At 44.5% G+C, this 19,451-nt stretch overlaps 1 protein-coding gene across 5 annotated transcripts in view; it reads right to left on the reverse strand.

Moving 5' to 3' along the window:
• Positions 1-19,451, reverse strand: part of ARHGEF18 (Rho/Rac guanine nucleotide exchange factor 18) — a 373,611-nt gene that overhangs the window by 242,606 nt on the left and 111,554 nt on the right. For all 5 annotated transcript variants that reach the window (XM_072113897.1, XM_072113898.1, XM_072113894.1 and 2 more), the window contains exon 3: positions 15,217-15,635. In XM_072113897.1, the coding sequence (XP_071969998.1) occupies positions 15,217-15,635 (419 nt within the window). The remainder of the gene's footprint in view (positions 1-15,216; positions 15,636-19,451) is intronic.

The following is a 19,451-nucleotide window of genomic DNA, read 5'->3' on the forward strand; positions in this document are numbered from 1 at the left end:
TTAACCCACCACATTCAACTTGCTGGATTTTGTGCCCGCATCCTCCCCCATTTGTAATGGGATTAGCTCTGAGAGCGCTGTCTCCTGGGATAGACAAGCACTTTTTGGCATATCACAGTCACAGTCCACTCCAGACAAGTTGAGTGCAAATGGCCGCAACCAGTTTTATTAGCTTCTTTGAAGCAGGAAAAACAAAACAATACAGAAATAAAGTCCTAGGCCAGCTGGCCACTAACTGTACAATACAGTAGTTTCTTCACTAGCAAGAAACTGTACCTACTGTACAGTAGGTACAGAGAGAGCAGAGAGAGCCATTCTCTTGTGCACCTTCTAACTTTTTAAAGCTACACCTCAGAGCTGCTGATGATTAGTCCCAATCACCTCAATCACCTGGAGTGGCTGAGGGGCATAGGGAGCCCAACTCTCCAAACTGCTGCAGCCAGGTCCTCCAGACCAGGTTCTGGCTTCCTAGAAAATGTAGGACAGAAACCTAGGGGAAACATATACACCATTTAACACTTTTCCCCTGGACCTCTCACATATCTCACATATGCGGGTAATAAGGTTTAAGTGGATGCTAATTAAGTAAAACAGAGGTGGAAAGGGAGAGGGAACGTGTGAGAGGGGTGGGAGTTTGGTAGGGGGGACAAGACTATCTGATTATGGGTGCCTAGTTTCTGCTACTGGTAAAGGAGGAGCTTACTGATCAATTAAGAGTGGCAAAGTCTGGGGAATGGTGGAAGTCAAGCCATGGTTCCCAGGTCTGAAGATATTTCTCTACTGTGCAGTACAAGTCTGCCATAAGTTCCTCCATCCTCTGAAGGGACAGCATTTATTGCAAAATATCAGAGGCGGGTGGGATCCTTATGGTTTTCAAGAGTCTGGGAACCAGGGCCCGAGCTGCTATTATAAAAATAGCTTAGGAGCGAGCGCTTAGCAGTGGGGACAGAAATGGGCAGCATAGATAAAAGCAGGTGAGCCGGGTTGTTTTGTAGTTCAAAGCCGGTGATCTTGCGGATCAGCCTAATTACTATTTTTCAAAAGGACTGTAGTATCAGACACTCCCACCAGAAGTGTAACCTTGTGCGGGGTGCCTGCGCGCACCTCCAGCAGGAGGGGTAGATTGCAAGGAGTCTGGCTGGAACCAAATACCATCTGAAAAGAACCTTATAATTAGTTTCCTGGGCCTTGCTAGAGATGGAAAGTTTATGGTACAATTCAAATGACTTATGCCAGTCCTCAGAACTATAGGTTGGGTTCAGCTTATGATGCCGAGCCTCCACGTAGGATGGATCGGAGTCTGACCATTTTTCTAGATATACATAGCATATATCACTGGGATTGGTCTTGGTGTAGGAGAGGGGGCAATACACATCTGTTGAAAAAGGGTGACATCTCTGTGCAGTTGCAGACTTGTTTTAGCAGACACAGAAAAGTGTAGCAATTTTGTGTATTCCCATCAGAAGTGAGCTCCTATCGGTTGATTGGGCATCAATTCGTCTAGTGGAGAAATCATAGCGGTCTATAACACTAAACTTGAGCCTGTTGTCAGATCTAAGAGGGGTGAGGAACACAGGAGGTTCACCTGGAGTAAAATCTGGGTTGTCAGTGATTGGGTTGTCATCGCTGTTGAAGAGCCGGTAGGCCATTTTTCGCAGGGTTCTTAGGATCTGTTCTGTACCAAACTGGAGCTTCGAAAGATGATGTTCATGTGTCAGATAGGTGGCCGTCCAAGGGAGGAATTGCAGGGGAGCTGGTGCCTGGGCAGTCTCTAAACCTATCCAGAGCTTACTAGATTTGTTATGGAATAAATCTAATATGTGGGCTTGGACTGCTGCATAGTAGTAGCCCTTACAATCGAGAAGGCCTAGGCCACCTTGTAGTTTCCTGCGTATTAACATGCTCTTTGCTATTCTGGAGGTGAGGAGGAACGGAGAAAATGATTCAGGATACACCAAAGGCTATTGAAAAAGGGATTTGTGAGTGTCAGGGGGATTATCTGAAATAGAGAAAGTAATCTAGGATGAACATTAATCTTTACGCAATTTATCCTTCCTACCCTCTTGGATATCCATCCAGCGTGTAGGGTCTGCAAGAACTTACCGTAATTGAGCAAGAAGGTTAAGGAGAGGTCTGCAGGGATTACAATTCCCAAGTAGGTAATGGCTTTGTTCTGCCAGGTAATGGGAAAGAGGTGTCGGATCAACCAGATTAGGGAGGGTTGTAGCCCTATGCTCATTGCTATGGATTTCGAGACATTGACCTTATGGTTGCTGAAGTGTCTGAAGGTCGAAGGGGAGGACATAATGTGGGGTAGGGATGAGGCTGGATCCGTGACATATAATAGTACGTTGTCTGCAAAGGCAGAGCATTTATGGTGTCGGTCTCCTATCTGGAGGCCCGTTATGGCTGGGTTGGCTCTAATTCCGTTTAAGGGGGTGTTTAATCACCAGTGCATAAAGGAGCGGGGATAAGGGGCACCCCTGACTGGTTCCGTTATTAATGGTGAAGGGAGAAGACAACGTACCGTTTATCCTAATCTGGGTTTGCGGGTATTTATAAAGAGCTTGTCACAGTCTCGGGGGAATAGTCCCTTAGGACTAAGTAAGTGGACTCCCTGGACCACCGCGGGAGATAACAACCTTAGCCGCACCCGGGAGCGGAGTCTAAGTGAACTCCTGGTCTTCACCAGAGCCCGCCGCAAAGCGGGATGGTCTTGCTGCGGCGGGGAGTCACCAGGTCGCTCACGGGTGCGACTAGGCCCACGGTGGCAGCCAAGGTAGGGACACGGGGACCACGGGCAGGCAGGCAGGACCACGGGAAGGCAGGCAGGACCACGGGAAGGTAGGCAGGCAGGACCACGGGAAGGCAGGCAGGACCACGGGAAGGCAGGCAGGCAGGACCACGGGAAGGCAGGCAGGCAGGACCACGGGAAGGCAGGCAGGCAGGACCGCCATGGGAAGGCAGGCAGGCAGGACCGCCACAGGATGCCAGGACCACCACAGGAACCACAGAACAGGGGAACAACACGGAACACAGGAAACCGGGAACACGGGAACTCAGAGGCGTCTGGAAATGCTCAAGAAGGCTTTCTCCTCAGAAGAGTGAACCGAAGATCCGGCAGGGGATGCTGGGAGTCGCCAGGCTATATAGCCGAGCCAGGAATGCCAGAACCAATAAGGAGGATGCTGGCCCATTAAGGCTGGGAAAAGTCTGCGCGCGCCCCCTCTAGTGGCAGGAGCACGCAACTGCATGGAAACAGCATGCGGCCTACACGCTGGGAGCAAGAGTGCAGGCCAGAGCCAGGAGAGGTAAGTGAGAGCTGGGGGAGCGGGGACCGCGGCAGTAGGCACGGGTACACCCTCAATCCGTACCGAGGATCGCGGGTGTAACCGTGACAGAGCTTTAATTCATTCAAGCATTAAGGGGCCGAGTCCTCATTGCTTCAGGGTGGGCTCAAGGAATCTCCAGTCCACCCAGTTGAAGGCTTTTTCTGCATCGAGAGAGAGAAGCACAGTGGGGATATTGGCTTTTTTTTAGCATAGTTTATAGGGGACAAAGTTTTCAAGGTATTATCTCTAGCCTCTCTGAAGGGTATAAATTCTACTTGTGCAGGTGGACTAGGGGCCCCAGACGGTTTGAGATCAGTTTGGTGTAGATCTTTGCGTCCACGTTTATAAATGATATTGGCCTGTAGCTAGGGCATAGTTGAGGATCTTTCCCTTCTTTGGGTATTACTGTGATGTAAGCCCGGAGAAAGGGAGGCGGGAACAAAACCTTGTCAGATATAGAATCAAACGCCTTAAGAAGAGTATCATGTTGTATTTTTACTAGATGTAAATTGTAGACTTTTGCTAGATGAAAGATGTTTAATAGCATTTGACAACTCTTCTGGGGGGTGAACGGGGCTTTTAGATAGACGCTGGCTGAACGGGGTTGGGATGGGAGGGCAGTATCCCTAATATAGTCAGATAGGGACTACAAACGTTTCCGAAGGAGGCGGCAGGTAATATTATGAGCGGTAGTATGTAGTGAAGGCCTCAGTAATGTCCTCCGTTTGATGGACTTGTTTCCCTGCAGTGTTTTTGACGCTTTTGGACGCTTTATTGTCTCTGAGGGCTCTAGCTAGGAGCCTACCTGGCTTTTTGCTGCACTCATAAAATGAGCGTGAGCACAAATTTTGGATCCTTTGTGGTTTGGCTTCAAGGATAGTATTAAGTGTCTAACCACCGTGAGTTCCCTGGAAGTGACCAGCTACAGTGTATGCTTGTGATGTAGTTTCAGGGAGCTCAGGGTCAAGAAAAGAGAATCTAATTTAACCCTCACCTCCCTTTTGATCCTAGCACAGTGTTTCATTTGGGTCCTTCTGAGTAGGTCTTTTAGTGCCTCTCACTTAAGCGGGGGGGGGGGGGGTCGTGGTACTTAGTCCCTGTGTGGACAAGAAGTCTAGAAGGCAGAGTGCATCCTTCAATAGGGACTCATTAACCTCCAATTGAATTGTCTCTTGGGGGTTGCGAAGAGAGATAGAGAGCAGAAGACTGGTGCATGATCGGATTGATAAATAAAGCCTATAGAATATTTGGTCGTAGCTCTTGTTGGGTGAGAATATAGTCTATCCTGCTGTAGAAACTATGTACTGGGGATTAGTAGGAGTAGTCTCCACACAGTCTCAGGGTGTTGTCGTCTCCAAACATCACATAGCTGCAAATCCGGAAGCGCTTTACCGAACCTGTTGATTTTCCTATCAAGAGGTTCATGAGAGGATGAGAGCACACTAGCTCTAGAAAATTCACAAATCTCCTCTAGTACCTTAAGCATGAAAGATCTTTGATTTGTGTTAGAGGCATACACATTTGCTATTGTATAGATGGAACCTTGAATGTCGCATCTAAGGAATAGGAATCTATTCTCCTTGTCACTTTTTACAAGGCGCTAACTTGTGTATCTATGTGGATACCTCCTTGAACTTGCCATATGGGTTTGTGCTGTGTACGGCCTTGGGATAGTAGTGGCTAGTGTTTAGGGGCACATGGTCTGTCTTAAAATGTGTCTCTCGAACACAAAGTATATAAGTGTGCTGTTTGTGAAAGGCGTATAAGACTTGTGACCGCTTTTCAGGGATATTCATCCTAATTTTTTCCTAATTTCCTAAGGGTTGGCTCAAGGAATCCCCAGTCCACTCTGTCGAAGGCTTTTTCTGCATCGAGAGAGAGAAGCACAGTGGGGATATTGGCTTTTTTTAAGCATAGTTTATAGGGGAGAAAGTTTTCAAGGTTTTTGGTGTTGAAGGATGCTATATTGAAGCTCTGTGCCATAGATTTAGATAAGCATCTCCCTAGTTGGTGCCTAGAAATGGATCGTCTTGTTCAGTGGGAAGGTTTGGTGGGGGTGGGAAGAAGGTGCTGAGTGGAAGGGGGTAACAATAGGGTCGACAATCAACCAGGCTTATCAACATGGGCCCAATAGGTACTAAAAGGGGGAGAATGCAAAATAGCACTAAAAGGCCAGAGTGTTATACCTCAGTCACACCTATGAGGGGGGTGTCGTCGAGCAGAACCTGGCACAGAGTTAGCTCATTAAGAATTGACCAGTGATCACTCAAATGGAAATACAATAGGTCATACAATAGACCACCAAGGGCCTTGAAACATATCCTTGTAGCTGAATAAGAAAGGTATGAAACTGTAAGGGCAGGGGACCAGCTCGAGAAGAGTGTAGAAGATCAGTAGACCACACCAAAGAACACAGCAATGCAAAACCCAGTCTGGCATGTTATCAGGAGAGTGGGCAGAAGGGAGCTCTCTGCGCTCCGCAATATGGCCCACGGTGGAACGGGATGGGGTGCCCACAGGGCTCTTACCGAGCCGAAAGCCAAGCTGCGTGGCGGGGATCCATGCAAAGGAACAGGATCCTGCGGCCACCTATGCTCCACTGCTGGATTGTAGTTTCTGAGGACCAGGGTATGCGTGGGGCTTTCCCTTGCATGACTAGCAGCCTTCCACATGGCGTGACAGATCAGCAAGCTGCATTCGTGTCGGGGACCAGCTCATGAGTGGGTAGAAAAAGATGGCAATGTGCGTTGGAGATGCCCCGGTGTGCAGATGCTTTGTTGGTCTGGTCAGTCTTCCCCATATATAAATGTTGCTATATTCCCCTATATTAACTCCTTAATGACGCAGCCGGTTTTTAAATTAATGCTCAGACCTTTTTCTTAAAATTTTACCAGTTTCTCTTCCTGTGGTAATAACTTTTCAACACTTCAATATATCCTTGTGATTTTCAGATTGTTTTCTCGTGAGATATTGTAGTTTATGTTAGTATTATCATTTCGATGATCAGTTTCTTTTTTAGGGGGTAAAAATTCAATAATTTAGGAAAAATCGGAAAAAAAATGTCAATTTTCAAATTTCAAATGTTATACTTTTTAGAAAAACTCATACCACAAATTTTTTTTTGTAGAAACCTTTTGCCATTGGTCTTATTTTTATTTCCATAATTTGTTTTATATTTCCATTTTTTTTACAGATCTGAGAAGGTTTCGAGTTTTAGTAGCAACTTCTCAGATTTTCAAGAGATTTGAAAAATTTTTAGTGACCAATTCAGTTTGGAAGTGCCCTATAAAGGTTTCTGTATTATATACCCCCACAAGTGACACCATTTTATGAACCTAACATCTCAAACTATTCAAATCAGCATTTGAGAAGTCTGTTAACCCTTTAAATCTTTCTCTGGAAGCAAACAAAAATGGATTGAAAATTTAGAAATTTAAATTTTTGAATAAGATTATTTTCATTTAGCCATAAAATGGACAAATTCAGAAGGAATTTGAGGTAAATTTACATCCCAAAATTTTTGCCCTGCTTCTTCCGAGTACGGTAATACCAGAAATGTGGATGTCAACTGCTCTTTAGTCGTACAGTGATGTCCAGAAAAGAGTTTGTACCATTGGGTTTTTGGAAGGCCAATTTGACTGCAAATGTTTTGTGGTGCCACAGAGTACTTGAAGAGCCCCTGAAGTAACAGTGTAATAGAAAACTCCCAAAGATGTCACCATTTAGGAAACTACACCCCTCAAAGACTTATCTGGGGTTGGAGGTGAGCATTTTAACCCCCAACATGCTAGCCAAAATCTAATGCAAAGCAAATGGTGCAGAGTAAAAAATGTGTTTTTATCTCAAAAATGTAATTTTACTGCCTAATATATTGTATCCCACCCATGACCCTTTAGACAAACACCCCAAAAATCATTCTGCGGTTCATCCCGAGTACGGCAATACCACACATGTGCCAAAAATTGACAGGCTGGGTACACAGCAGGGATGAGAAGGGAAGGAGCAAAATTTTGCTTTTGAAGCTCCATTTTCACCTGTCTGGATTTGGAGTGCCATGTCATGTTCGCAGGGCCCGTGAGGTAGCAGTGCAATTAGAACCACCGGAGAAATTATACCATTTTGGAAACTAGACCCCTCAAAGAATTTATCTGGGGTTGTGTCGAGCATTTTAACCCCCAACATGATGGTCAAAATGTAATGCAAATTAAATGGTGCATATTAAAAATTGTGTTTTTATCTCAAAAATGTCCTTTTAGCACCTAATATACAGTGCCCAACCCATGCCACTTTAGACAAACACCCCAAAAATTATTCTTTGGGTTGTCCCGAGTACGGCAATACCACACATGTGCCAAAAAATTGACAAGCTGGGCACACAGCAGGGCTGAGAAGGGTAGGAGCGAAATTTTGCTTTTGCAGCTCTGCTTTCACACGTTTGGATTTAGAGGGTCATGTCATGTTCGCAAGGCCCGTGAGATACCAGTGCAATAGAAACCGCCAAGAAATTATACCATTTTAGAAACTACAACCCTAAAATAATTTGTCTTCAGGTGTGGTGAGCATTTTAACCCCCAACATGATGATCAAAATTTAATGCAAATAAATGGTGCATATTAAAAATTGAGTTTTTATCTCAAAAATGTCATTTTAGCACCTAATATACTGTGTCCAACTCATGTCACTTCAGACAAACACCACAAAAATAATTCTTTGGGTTGTTCCGAGTACGGCAATACCACACATGTGCCAAAAATTGACAGGCTGGGCACATGGCAGGGCTGAGAAGGGAAGGAGCTAAATTTTGCTTTTGGAGCACCCTTGTCACTAGACTGATGTTGGGGTGTACCAGTACAATAGAAACCCCCAAGTAGTGACCCCATTTTAGGAAAGGGCACCCTTCAAAGAATTTATTTAGGGTTGTATGAACATTTCAACCCCTGAGATGCTGGGTCAAATGTAATACAAAATGATGGGGGCATTGTAAAAATTGCATTGTTTTATGTGCCAAAGTAGGAAGAAATGTATTCAGCCCAACTCATCCCACTGTGGATAAACACCCCAAAAATCATTCAGTGGGTTACTTCGGGTATGGCAGTGCCCCATGTGTAGCAATAGTCTACAGGCTGGGGACACAGCAGGCTGGAGAAGGGACAAGCAAAATCTAGCTTTTGGAGCACCCGTTTCACTAGACTGGTGTTGGGGTGCCCCTGAGGTACCAGTACAATAGAAACCCCCATGTAGTGACCCCATTTTAGGAAAGAGCAACCCTCAAAGAACTTATTTAGGGTTGTATGAGCATTTTAACCCATAAGATCCTGGCTCAAATCTAACACAAATTGAACGGTGTCGAGTAAAATTTGCTTTGCAATTTCTCTAAATTTGTAATTGTAGTGTCAAAAGTATTTTACCCAATTCATGCAACTGGAGGCAAACACCCCAAAAATCATCATGCAGGTTCTCCCGGGTACATGCCAATAATCTAAAAGATGGAGACAGGGCAGGGCTCGGAAGAGAAGGGCATTTGGAGTACCGACATTTACATTTTTTTTGGCACCATAAAACATTTGTAGATGCCCTCGGGGATCAGTACAGTAGGAACCCCTGAGAACTGACCCTATTTGAAAACTACATCCCTCCATGAATTAATCTAGGGGTGTAGTGAGAATTTCAACCCCACAGGTGGACCCCAAGGATGATGCATAATGGATAGTACAAAATATCTATTATGTCATCTTGTGCCCAGCTCCTGCCACTTGAGAATCATGATGCAACCTCTCTATTCTCCTTATACTTAGGCACTTCAGCACTACTAAGAAAGCGCCTTCTCGGGGGTTCCTCAGAGTCGCTTTATGAGGAAGAGGTGCACAAACAAAACGTCCCCACACTCGTCCCCACTAGCAGACGCCATATCGGAGGCCATATAATTATATACCTCCAAGTCAGTGTATGACTTCTGGGACATGGTGGGGGTAGTACACAACCTACGCAGAACAACACAGAACAACGCCTGCCCCTCAACACAACGCCAGGCCCTCAACACAACGCCTGCCCCTCCACACAACGTCTACTCCCCCACGCTATTTCTACTCCTCCACAGAACGCCTACTCCTCCACGCTACGCCTGCTCTACCACAGAACGCCTACTCCTCCACAGAACGCCTACTCCTCCACGCTACGCCTTCTCCACCACAGAACGCTTACTCCTGCATAGAACGCTTACTCCTCCATGCTGTTACTACTCCTCCACAGAACGCCTGCTCCCCCACGCAACGCCTGCTCCCCCACGCAACGCCTGCTCCCTACGCTACGCCTGCTCCCCCACGCTACGCCTGCTCCCCCAAGCAACCTCTTTCTTGTCCTTATACCTAGGCACTTCAGCACTACTACGAAAGCGCCTTCTCGGGGGTTCCTCAGAGTCGCTTTATGAGGAAGAGGTGCACAAACAAAACGTCCCCACACTCGTCCCCACTAACAGACTCCATATCAGAGGCCATATAATTATATACCTCCAAGTCAGTGTATGACTTCTGGGACATGGTGGGGGTAGTACACAACCTACGCAGAACAACACAGAACAACGCCTGCCCCTCCGTACAACGCCTGCCCCTCCACACAACGCCTGCCCCTCCACACAACGTCTACTCCCCCAAGCTATTAGTACTCCTCCAAAGAACGCCTACTCCTCCACGCTACGCCTGCCCCACCACAGAACGCATACTCCTTCACGCTATGCCTGCTCCACCACAGAACGCTTACTCCTCCACAGAACGCCTACTCCTCCACGCTACGCCTGCTCCACCACAGAACGCTTACTCCTGCATAGAACGCTTACTCCTCCATGCTATTACTACTCCTCCACAGAATGCCTGCTCTCCTACGCAACACCTGCTCCCCCACCCGACGCCTGCTCCCCCACGCGACGCCTGCTCCCCCACGCGACGCCTGCTCCCCCACGCGACGCCTGCTCCCCACGCAACGCCTGCTCCCCACGCTACTCCTGCTCCCCCACGCTACGCCTGCTCCCCCACGCTACGCCTGCTCCCCCGCGCTACGCCTGCTGCCCCACGTTGCGCCTGCTGCCCCACGTTGCGCCTGCTCCCCCGCGCTATGCCTGCTCCCCCGCGCTACGCCTGCTCTCCCTCGCTACGCCTGCTCTCCCTCGCTACGCCTGTTCTCCCTCGCTACGCCTGCTCCCCCTCGCTACGCCTGCTCCTCCATGCTACGCCTGCTGCCATGCCATGCAAGTAGCGCTCGCATCCGATATATCGGACGCTGAGCGTTATGTCACTGCGCTCAGCATCCGATATATCAGATGCAGAGCGTGAAGGGATTACATTTTTGTGTGTTTTTACTTTATGTCCCCCATGAGGTCATAAAAGACCCCTGGGTGACATTTTCCATTAGTTTTTTTTTTTTTACATTTTACTTTTTTTTTCTATTACAAGTTTTCCCCTGTAACTGAGGCATCTAAAAGAGCCTCAGTTACAGGATAAATGCACACCTGTCACTGGCACAGGCGATCAGAGCTGTACTGGGTCTAATTAGACCCAGCAGCTCTGATTAACCCCTTTAGACCCGGCGGTCACGGGACCGCCGAGTCTATGGTGCCGGCTGCCGCGCCTGTATGCATTGCGCTCACTCAGTGCGATGCAGGGAGGATCGGAGAAGGGAGATGTGGTAATGAACCGCATCTCCCTTCTCCCTAGGACAGTGATGGCGAACCTATGGCTATGGACTCAAATCTTTCTGCAGTCCCAGACAACTTGAGATGCTGCTCCCAATGCTCTTTCAAGGTGACACATCATTGACTGATTGGAACTTGCTGGTCCCATGATTCTTCCTGTATACAGAGACCCTGGAGAGAAGCTAAATTTCTCTCTAAATTTGCCCTCCTGCTTTCAGCTGTATTAGTGTCGTGAGGGGGCCAAACGATTGAATGTTTTGGAAGAACAGGGAGCAATAAGGTACTGTATAAATTGTTATGTTGGCACTTGATAAATAAATGGGTGTTGGTTGTAGTTTGGGCACTCGGTCTCTAAAAGGTTCGCCATCGCTGCCCTAGGGTCTCCGGGTGCCTCTGACACCCGGAGACCGGGTCCTGCTCCCGTCTAAAGAGGTCGCTGCAGACTCCGGACCTGCACCCGCTGACGTCTAAAGGTAGCGGGCGAGCAGAAAGGAGTTAACAGCCCAGGATGGAGCTAGCTTTACTCACATCTGCTCTGCGTGGCTGCTAGACACCCCCCACAATAACATTTAATAGAACTTTGCTATCCTGTATTATCAGACTCAAATATTGAAGGACTGAGTAGTGCCATGAACAGGATTATCAAAAATGATATTGGGACTTTTACTGGTTACAATACTGTGAAAATGGTGAGCAACTAACACTTAATTGGGGCATATTGCAAAGTAAACAGCAATATAAAGTATATTTCTGTGTACAAAGCAACAAAAAGGTTAAGGTCACTGAAGCTTCCCCTGAATTACCTCCATCTACATCCAATAAGAGGTTTCTCTTGCAGTGTTCGTATGGCCCGCTGAATAACAATTGACATCATCTAGCTCCGCATGTGCAGTAGCGTATGACAGACGCGAGGCCCCACATGTAGAATGATACATTTTAGAGAACAAGGAGTTCATAAAATCTCATAAAAAATAAGCCCCCTTATTTTGGCATTCTACCGGTATGCCCAGCCGTGTGCCCATAGGCCAGTTTATCAACACAAAAGGGTTATCAGCATACTCGAGAGAAATTGGGTGTTTTTCTTCATTTAATCCATTATGAATGTTTCATTTTTGGACAGAAATTAAATGTACTTTCCAAAAACATTACAAATTGTAAATTCTACTTCCATTTTGTTTTTACCCCTGTGAAAGACAAATTTTTTAAAGTTGTTTTTTTATACATTTAGGGGTAGTTTCCATCTCTCAAAGTCACTTGAAAGCTGAGCAGGTTCCTGTAAATATAGATTGTGCTGATTTTCATAAAAATGTTTCAAATTGCAGCCAAAATACTAAGCCTATAACATCCTAGAAAAATTAGAGGTTGCAGAAAAAACCATACCAACATAAAGCGGACATACAGGAAATGTTAGTTATGAAGTGATTTAGGTTGTATGACTGAGATCTGCTTGAAAAGCAAAAAAATGTTGAACTTTAAAAAATGGAGAATTTTTCAAACTTTTGCCTCATTTTCTAAACAAAAAAAAATCTCTAAATTTTTTAACTAATTTGAAGTACAATGTGTCACGAGCAAAAAATCCAAAATTCTTTGAATTTTCTTAAGCATTCCAAGGTTATAACTACTTATAGTGACAAAGGGTAGATTTTAAAACGTTGTCTTGGTCCGAAAGCCCTAACGTGGCTTAGTCCTTAAGGGGTTAAAGATATTGGCAGTTTAATTCGTAGTTGGGAATGCAAGCTGCAGATGAAGATCCAATTCAATACTATGTCAGTTTCTGTAGCTCACAGAAACCCAAAATATGATCATTTGAAATGATGATACCCCTCCAGCCAGTTTGAATCGCCTGGAGGCTTGATAAAATTCAAAAAGAGAATTTCATCTTTCAAATCACATCAAGCCTGTGGTACTGTGAATTACAGAACCAGAGATAAGGGCATTAAAACAAAGGCAGAAATCTGATTTTTTAGAAAGATAAAATTTTCTTCTTTAATTTGATACCAGAACTATGGTTCTAGTTCTTATAGAACTTATATGGGCATTTAATGTGATGCTCCCCCTCCAGTCTCTGAGCCTGGCTCATCTCTGGCAAAAGATGACAGTTTTAATGGGGGAGATCTCACATAAAAGAGTAGTGCTGCCAGAGTAGTGAGGTATGACGAGAATAACACTGAAATGTTGCCTCTAAGGCAGCTAACACTAACTATGCTTCTTATAGGAGTACTGTAGCATCCAGTATATGTTTTTATCTTTCTGTTGCTCACAGGGTTAATACAAATGTTGTAATACAGCTATAATTTATTCTCAAAGACTACACTTATGCTACTATTCACTCCTATTACAACATTTAACAATGTTATTTTTCCAGGATTAAGACATCATTTTCTTAAAATAATTAAAAAAAAAGACAGATCAGTCATGTTCAATTTTTCACAATAAACCATTAGAATGCATTGGGCTCCTGGGAACACATACTTCATATCAGGCAACTATACATGACAAGGTTTTACAAAATGTTGCTTCTAGGAAACATATTAAGGACTGTCAGGATCAGTGGATCCTCTGGACCACCGCGGGAGATGGAACTAGCCGACACCTGGGACCGGAGCCCAAGCGGCACCTGGTTTTCACCAGAGCCCGCCGCAAAGTGGGTTGGACTTGCTGCGGCAGGATACCACTAGGTCGTTCCACAGGTGCGACCAGCCCGCGGTGGCAGCCGAGGTCGAGGTACCTTAGCGGATGACAGTCTCGTAGTCAGGTCCAGGCACAGGGTCAGGGCAGGCGGCAGAGATGCAACGTCAAGTCCAAGTCCAAGGTCAGCAACGGGAGGTCCAGGCAGATGGGAACGGGAACACAGGCACACGGAACACAGCAACACGGAGGAACTCGGGTAACACTGGACACAGGAGCGGGAATATACAGGAATACACGGGAACGCAGGAATACACAGGAACGCAGGAATAATCGCTTGGAAGCTTTCTCTAAGGCTATGAGGCACAAAGATCCGGCAAGGGTAACAGGAAGAGGCAGGCTTATGAAGAATTGGGCAAAATGGCCAGCGCCAATTAATGGCGCGCTGGCCCTTTAAATTTGGAGAAGGTGCAGCGCGCGTCCCCGACTGCTAGGGCACAGCAAAGGGGAGCGAGCCAGGAGCCGGGACGGGCGAGATGCGCTGGCGGGGGCAGGGCGGCATGGGTGAGCCCGCGACCCGCAATGTGGGTCGCGGGACCACCCGTGACAAGGACACTATTATCTATCACATCCCTGAAACCTTGAGAGCTTCTGGCATGCGTTTAATCCAAAAATAGTTTAACACTTGTCTATTGAGGTTTTGGGATCCATATATTTTTGGTTCAATTACATTAACGGAGATGGCAGGTAATGACATAGCCTGGCAGTTTGCCATGGAAATGGAGGCAGGGTGTCCCTCCGAATCCCTGGTGGAAATGAAGCACTAAGACATAAATGAATCAAGATGAAGCGGTAAGACAGTGCGAAAAGACTGGTCCCTCTTACTCTTTCAAGCTACCTGCGTTCTTCCCTCTCCCTGTTCGCATGTATGTATTTTAAGGACAAATAAATAAAGAAAATGAAGTTTTAAGTCTCCAATGGTGAGTGCCAACTCTCTTTTTTCTACTTGAAATGTTTGATAAGAAGACTGCATCTTTGGTTGATTACAGTTAGAGCACCACGTGTACAGTTTCCCTTTTCACACTTCAGAAGACTGTGTCTCAGTTTGTGAACATAAGAGGTCTCATATAAAGGACTGCTAATAGTGCCCCTTAAATTCTTTTCTAAACTCTTGTTTTAATTGGTGAATTAAAATGTCTCCTTTTCATGAGACTATTGACATGTGCTAATCTACTGATTACCTTTGGCTAAGTTGCTGTCACCGTTAGAGGAAAGAAGGGTTTGCAGAAATATATGATCTGCAAACTAGGAAATGGACATCCACCCAGAAACAATTCCCCTCCCACACTCAAGTTTATGGCCTGCCATTACTCTCAGTTGGATTGAACTATATAATGTTGGTATAACCAATGGCCAATGTTCATGGAGATTGTATTGTAGTCTAAGCAAAAGCTCAACAAGGGCACACTAGTAGGCTGTTGCAGGGTAGTCCTTTCATTACAGAAAATGTAGTTTGGATATCATAGATTCTTGCAAACTCTACGATAACCAAGGTTTTATACTGTTGCTTACCTGCGAATGCTATCTGTGGGTGAGACTACATCATCCCAGCTATGCCGTCTGGATGTTGAAAGAGACCTCACTAAAGTAGGAACAGCTTCCTGTGGCCTTGGTAGGTTTTCCAGAGATTGTTCCTCTTTATTTGTTTGATATTCTGTAATTGTTCCAGTTTCCAAAGCCAGAGGACAGAGAAATGGCTTGGTACAAGTGATTACTACTTCTCCATTGTCAAAACTAATATTGGGTACACTCGCAATGCAAAATGCTGCTGTGGTAGGGTTGGAGCTTGGATATTCAGTATTATTATCCTCCATCATTATTAGATCCTTGTAATATTCAGTTCCATGAAGTGAAGAGTCCAGAGAATGCAAATCTTCATTGCTGCTCACGGTATCACTGCAGCAATTCTCCAAATCAACTGACTGGTCATCCTAAACACAGAAAAGCTTGGATTATATGTAGGGACTGAAATTAGCTAACCAATCAATGTAACGGCAGATTGCTATACAATTATTTTTACTTTATTCAACTTTATCACTATAGTGCCTATTTTTTTTCACTAACTAAATCCAGATAGTGATATACATTATTCAATTGGAATATCTGTAAAAAGTAATTTCATTCAGTAATTCAATTAAAAAAGTGACACATATCTATTTTAAAGAGTCATTACAAACAGAGTGAAATTTTTTTAAATGTTTATATATGTTAATGTTTTTTTTTTTTTTAAACACATTTTATTCGGTTTTAAATACACATTAATCACATATTATATCATCAGTATGGTATAAATGGATATACATATTTTTGAATGCAAGAAAATAACAAGAAATAGAAACAAATTCCAACATTCCAGCTGTTATGAATCACTGTGTTAGTATTCTCATGTAAGTTGACTTCTAGTCTTTAGTAGGTATTGCCCCAGGGGGAGGCGACCTTATTAATCGTGTTTGGACCCGCTACTTGTTTCCTGAGAGGAGGGTGTCTTCATACCATGGTTTCTACCTCTTGCTAGGTTACACCTGCAGAGCTCCCAGGGAGCCTCTTAGTTGTTCTGTATTATACAGTATTATTGTGTCAGGCGAAATGGTGAGACCAACTCCACTATTTCGGCTCTATCCATGTGTGTAACAATAAAAGTTTTCCATTTCTTGAAAAACCCTTTTGTCTGTTTGTCTTTGTGTCTTAAGGTTTCTAGTCTGTCCATTCGTATCAGGTATCTCATCTGGACTATATCTTCAGGAACTGTGGGCACGGACTGCTGTATCCAATGAGTCATTATACATCTTTTTGCTACCAAAAGAAAGGCATGCAGGTCTAAGCGTAGGGTTAAAACCTCCTCCCTGTCTTCCTCCCCTTCCTCGTCATGTAAGATAAGAAGTAGTGGGTCCATGGGTAAGTCAATTTTCCAGTGAATTTTGATGTGTTCCCTAACTGACTTCCAAAAGTTTTGTGCTTGTTCGCATTGCCACAGGCCATGCCATACATCAGTGTTTGGTGTGACGCATTTTGGGCGCTCTGTTATCCTGTCTGGCTTGGCAGGCGTTTTGGGTAGATTGAAGCCATAATAAGCACGATGGAGGATTTTAAAGAAAGTTTCTCTCCACTGCTCACTCTGTACACACTTGCGTATTTTAGCCCACCCCTTTAAACTCCCTTCCAACACTTCCCTGTCTGGGAATTTTCGTGACCAACATCTACCCACTGTCAGCTGTATTCCTCTGAGTAATTGACTTTTTATATCGCTATATAATATGGAGATAGATCGCGTACTCTGTGGGGTTCCCAACAGCGTGGTAAAGGACGTTTTGGTAGTTTCCTTTGTTATGTCCGCTACCCTACTCCTCAAAAAATTGTGTAGCTGGTGATATGTGAATGGTATGCAGCCAGTCAGAGAATATTTCAGTTGCAACTCTTGCTCGGTAAGCCAGCGCTGCTTTGTCTCATGAATATATGTTAATGTTGATGATTATAGCTTACAGCCAAGGAAAACCAAAAGTCATTGGCCCAGATTTATTAAAACCCCATGCGCTCGTTTTATGTATGACTGCACATTCTTTTCAGTGATAACTGCTTTCACATGTGTTTAAGGAGTGCCTGCAAAACATTTGTCACACGAAACATGTATGTGTCACACATGACACATCTGTGTTGCAGCTGCACTATTCTGCACTGAAAGGCACGTTCCTGTGCACAGTTGGACCTTGCGACACATTTATTAAGCAGTACCGACAGATTAGTGTTAAAGGTGAACACAAAAAAAAGTTGGTGCACTCTGTCAGAGCAGTACAGGGGGTGCCATTTATGAAGAAACTGCACCACAATTCATGAATCTGTCACACACTGCACCCTCTACAAGCAAACTGAACATAGTGCTGTTTGCACTATTTTTGATAAATGTGGGCTATTATCTCAGAATTAGAATAGAAGACCAACTATATACATTTTTTTGTATACAGAAACTATGCACAATAAATGCACTCAATACTTGGTTGGGGCTCCTCTTGCATGAATGACTGCATCAATGCGGCGTGGAATGGAGACAATAGCACTGCAGAGGTGTTATGGAAGCCCTGGTTACTCTGATAGCAGCCTTCAGCTCATCTGCATTGTTCGGTCTGGTCAGGGTCGCATCCTCCATGAGGCGAGATGAAAATCTCACCTCAGGCGGTGGATGCCAGAACCTTGAGTGAGGCGGCAAAATTTGGGGCCATTGCCACCCGAATTGCCCTGTTGGGGTGGGGCGGCATTTTAATTTTCGCCTCAGGCAGCAAAGTACCCTAGAATCGGCCCTGGTTCTGGTGTCTCTCATCTTCCTTTTGACCCCATAGATTATCTACAGGGTTAAGATAAGTAGAGTTTATTGGCTGACCAAGCACCATTTAGCAGCAGTTCAGTTCTTTGTCTCCTTGACCCAGGTAAGACGCTTCAGGCATTGTCTATTGGTCAGGAGTGGCTTTACCAATGACCTTTTGTGGCTTACCCTCCTTGTGAAGTGTATCCATGACTGCCTTCTGGACATCTATTAAGTCAGCAGTCTTCCCCATGATTGTGTAATTTACTGAACTGGACTAAGGGACCTTTAACCCCTTAAGGACGCAGCCTGTTTGCAGGTTAAGGCTCGCAACTTTTTTTTGAAATTTGACCAGTGTCTCTTCCTGTGGTAATAACTTTTCAACGCTTTAAGATATCTCTGTGATTTTGAGATTGTTTTCTCGTGAGACATTGTAGTTTATGTTAGTAGTGTCATTTCGGTGATCCGTTCCTTTTTTAGGGGGTAAAAATTCAAAAATTTAGGAAAAATTTGAAAAAAATGACTATTTTCAAAGTTTCAAATGTTATACTTTTTAGACAAAAAGTGATACCACAAATTTTTTTTGATAGAAACCTTTTGCCATTGGTCTTCTTTTTATATCCATTATTTGTTTTAAGTTTCCATTTTTTTTATGGATGTGAGAAGGTTTGAAGTTTTAGTAGCAACTTCTCAGATTTTCTTGAAATTTGAAAAATGCGAACTTTTTGGTGATCAATTCAGTTTGGAAGTGCTCTATAAAGGCTTATGTACTATATACCCCCACAAGTAACACCATTTTATGAACCTAACATCTCAACCTATTCAAATCAGCATTTAAGAAGTCTGTTAACCCTTTAATTATTTTTCCGGAAGCATATGAAAATGGAGTGGAAATTTTGAAATTTCAATTTTGGATTTCAATCTTTCCAATTTAGCCCTAAAATGGATACATTCAGAAGGAATTTGAGGTAAATATATATTCCTAATTTCTTGCCCTGCTTCTTCCGAGTACGGCGATACCAGACATGTGGATGTCAGCTGCTGTTTCCCCGCACAGCGATGTCCAGAACAGAGTTAGCGATACTGGGAATTTGGAAAGCCAATTTGGCTGCAAATATTTTGTGGTGCCACAGTGTAATTGAAGAGCCCCTGAAGTAAAAGTACAATAGAAAACCCCCCAAAATGTCACCATTTCGGAAACTAGACCCCTCAAAGAATTTATCGGTGGTTGTGGTGAGCATTTTAACCCCCGACACACTGGTCAAAATTTAATGCAAAGTAAATGGTGCAGAGTAAAAATTGCGTTTTTATCTCAAAAATGTCATTTTAGTGCCTCATATACTGTGCCCAACCCATGCCACTTCAGACAAACACCCCAAAAATCATTCTGCGGGTTGTCCCGAGTACGGCAATACCACACATGTGCCAATAATTTACAGGCTGGGCACACAGA

This window comes from Engystomops pustulosus, chromosome 1, assembly GCF_040894005.1.
Source record: "Engystomops pustulosus chromosome 1, aEngPut4.maternal, whole genome shotgun sequence".
Taxonomy (NCBI): domain Eukaryota; kingdom Metazoa; phylum Chordata; class Amphibia; order Anura; family Leptodactylidae; genus Engystomops; species Engystomops pustulosus.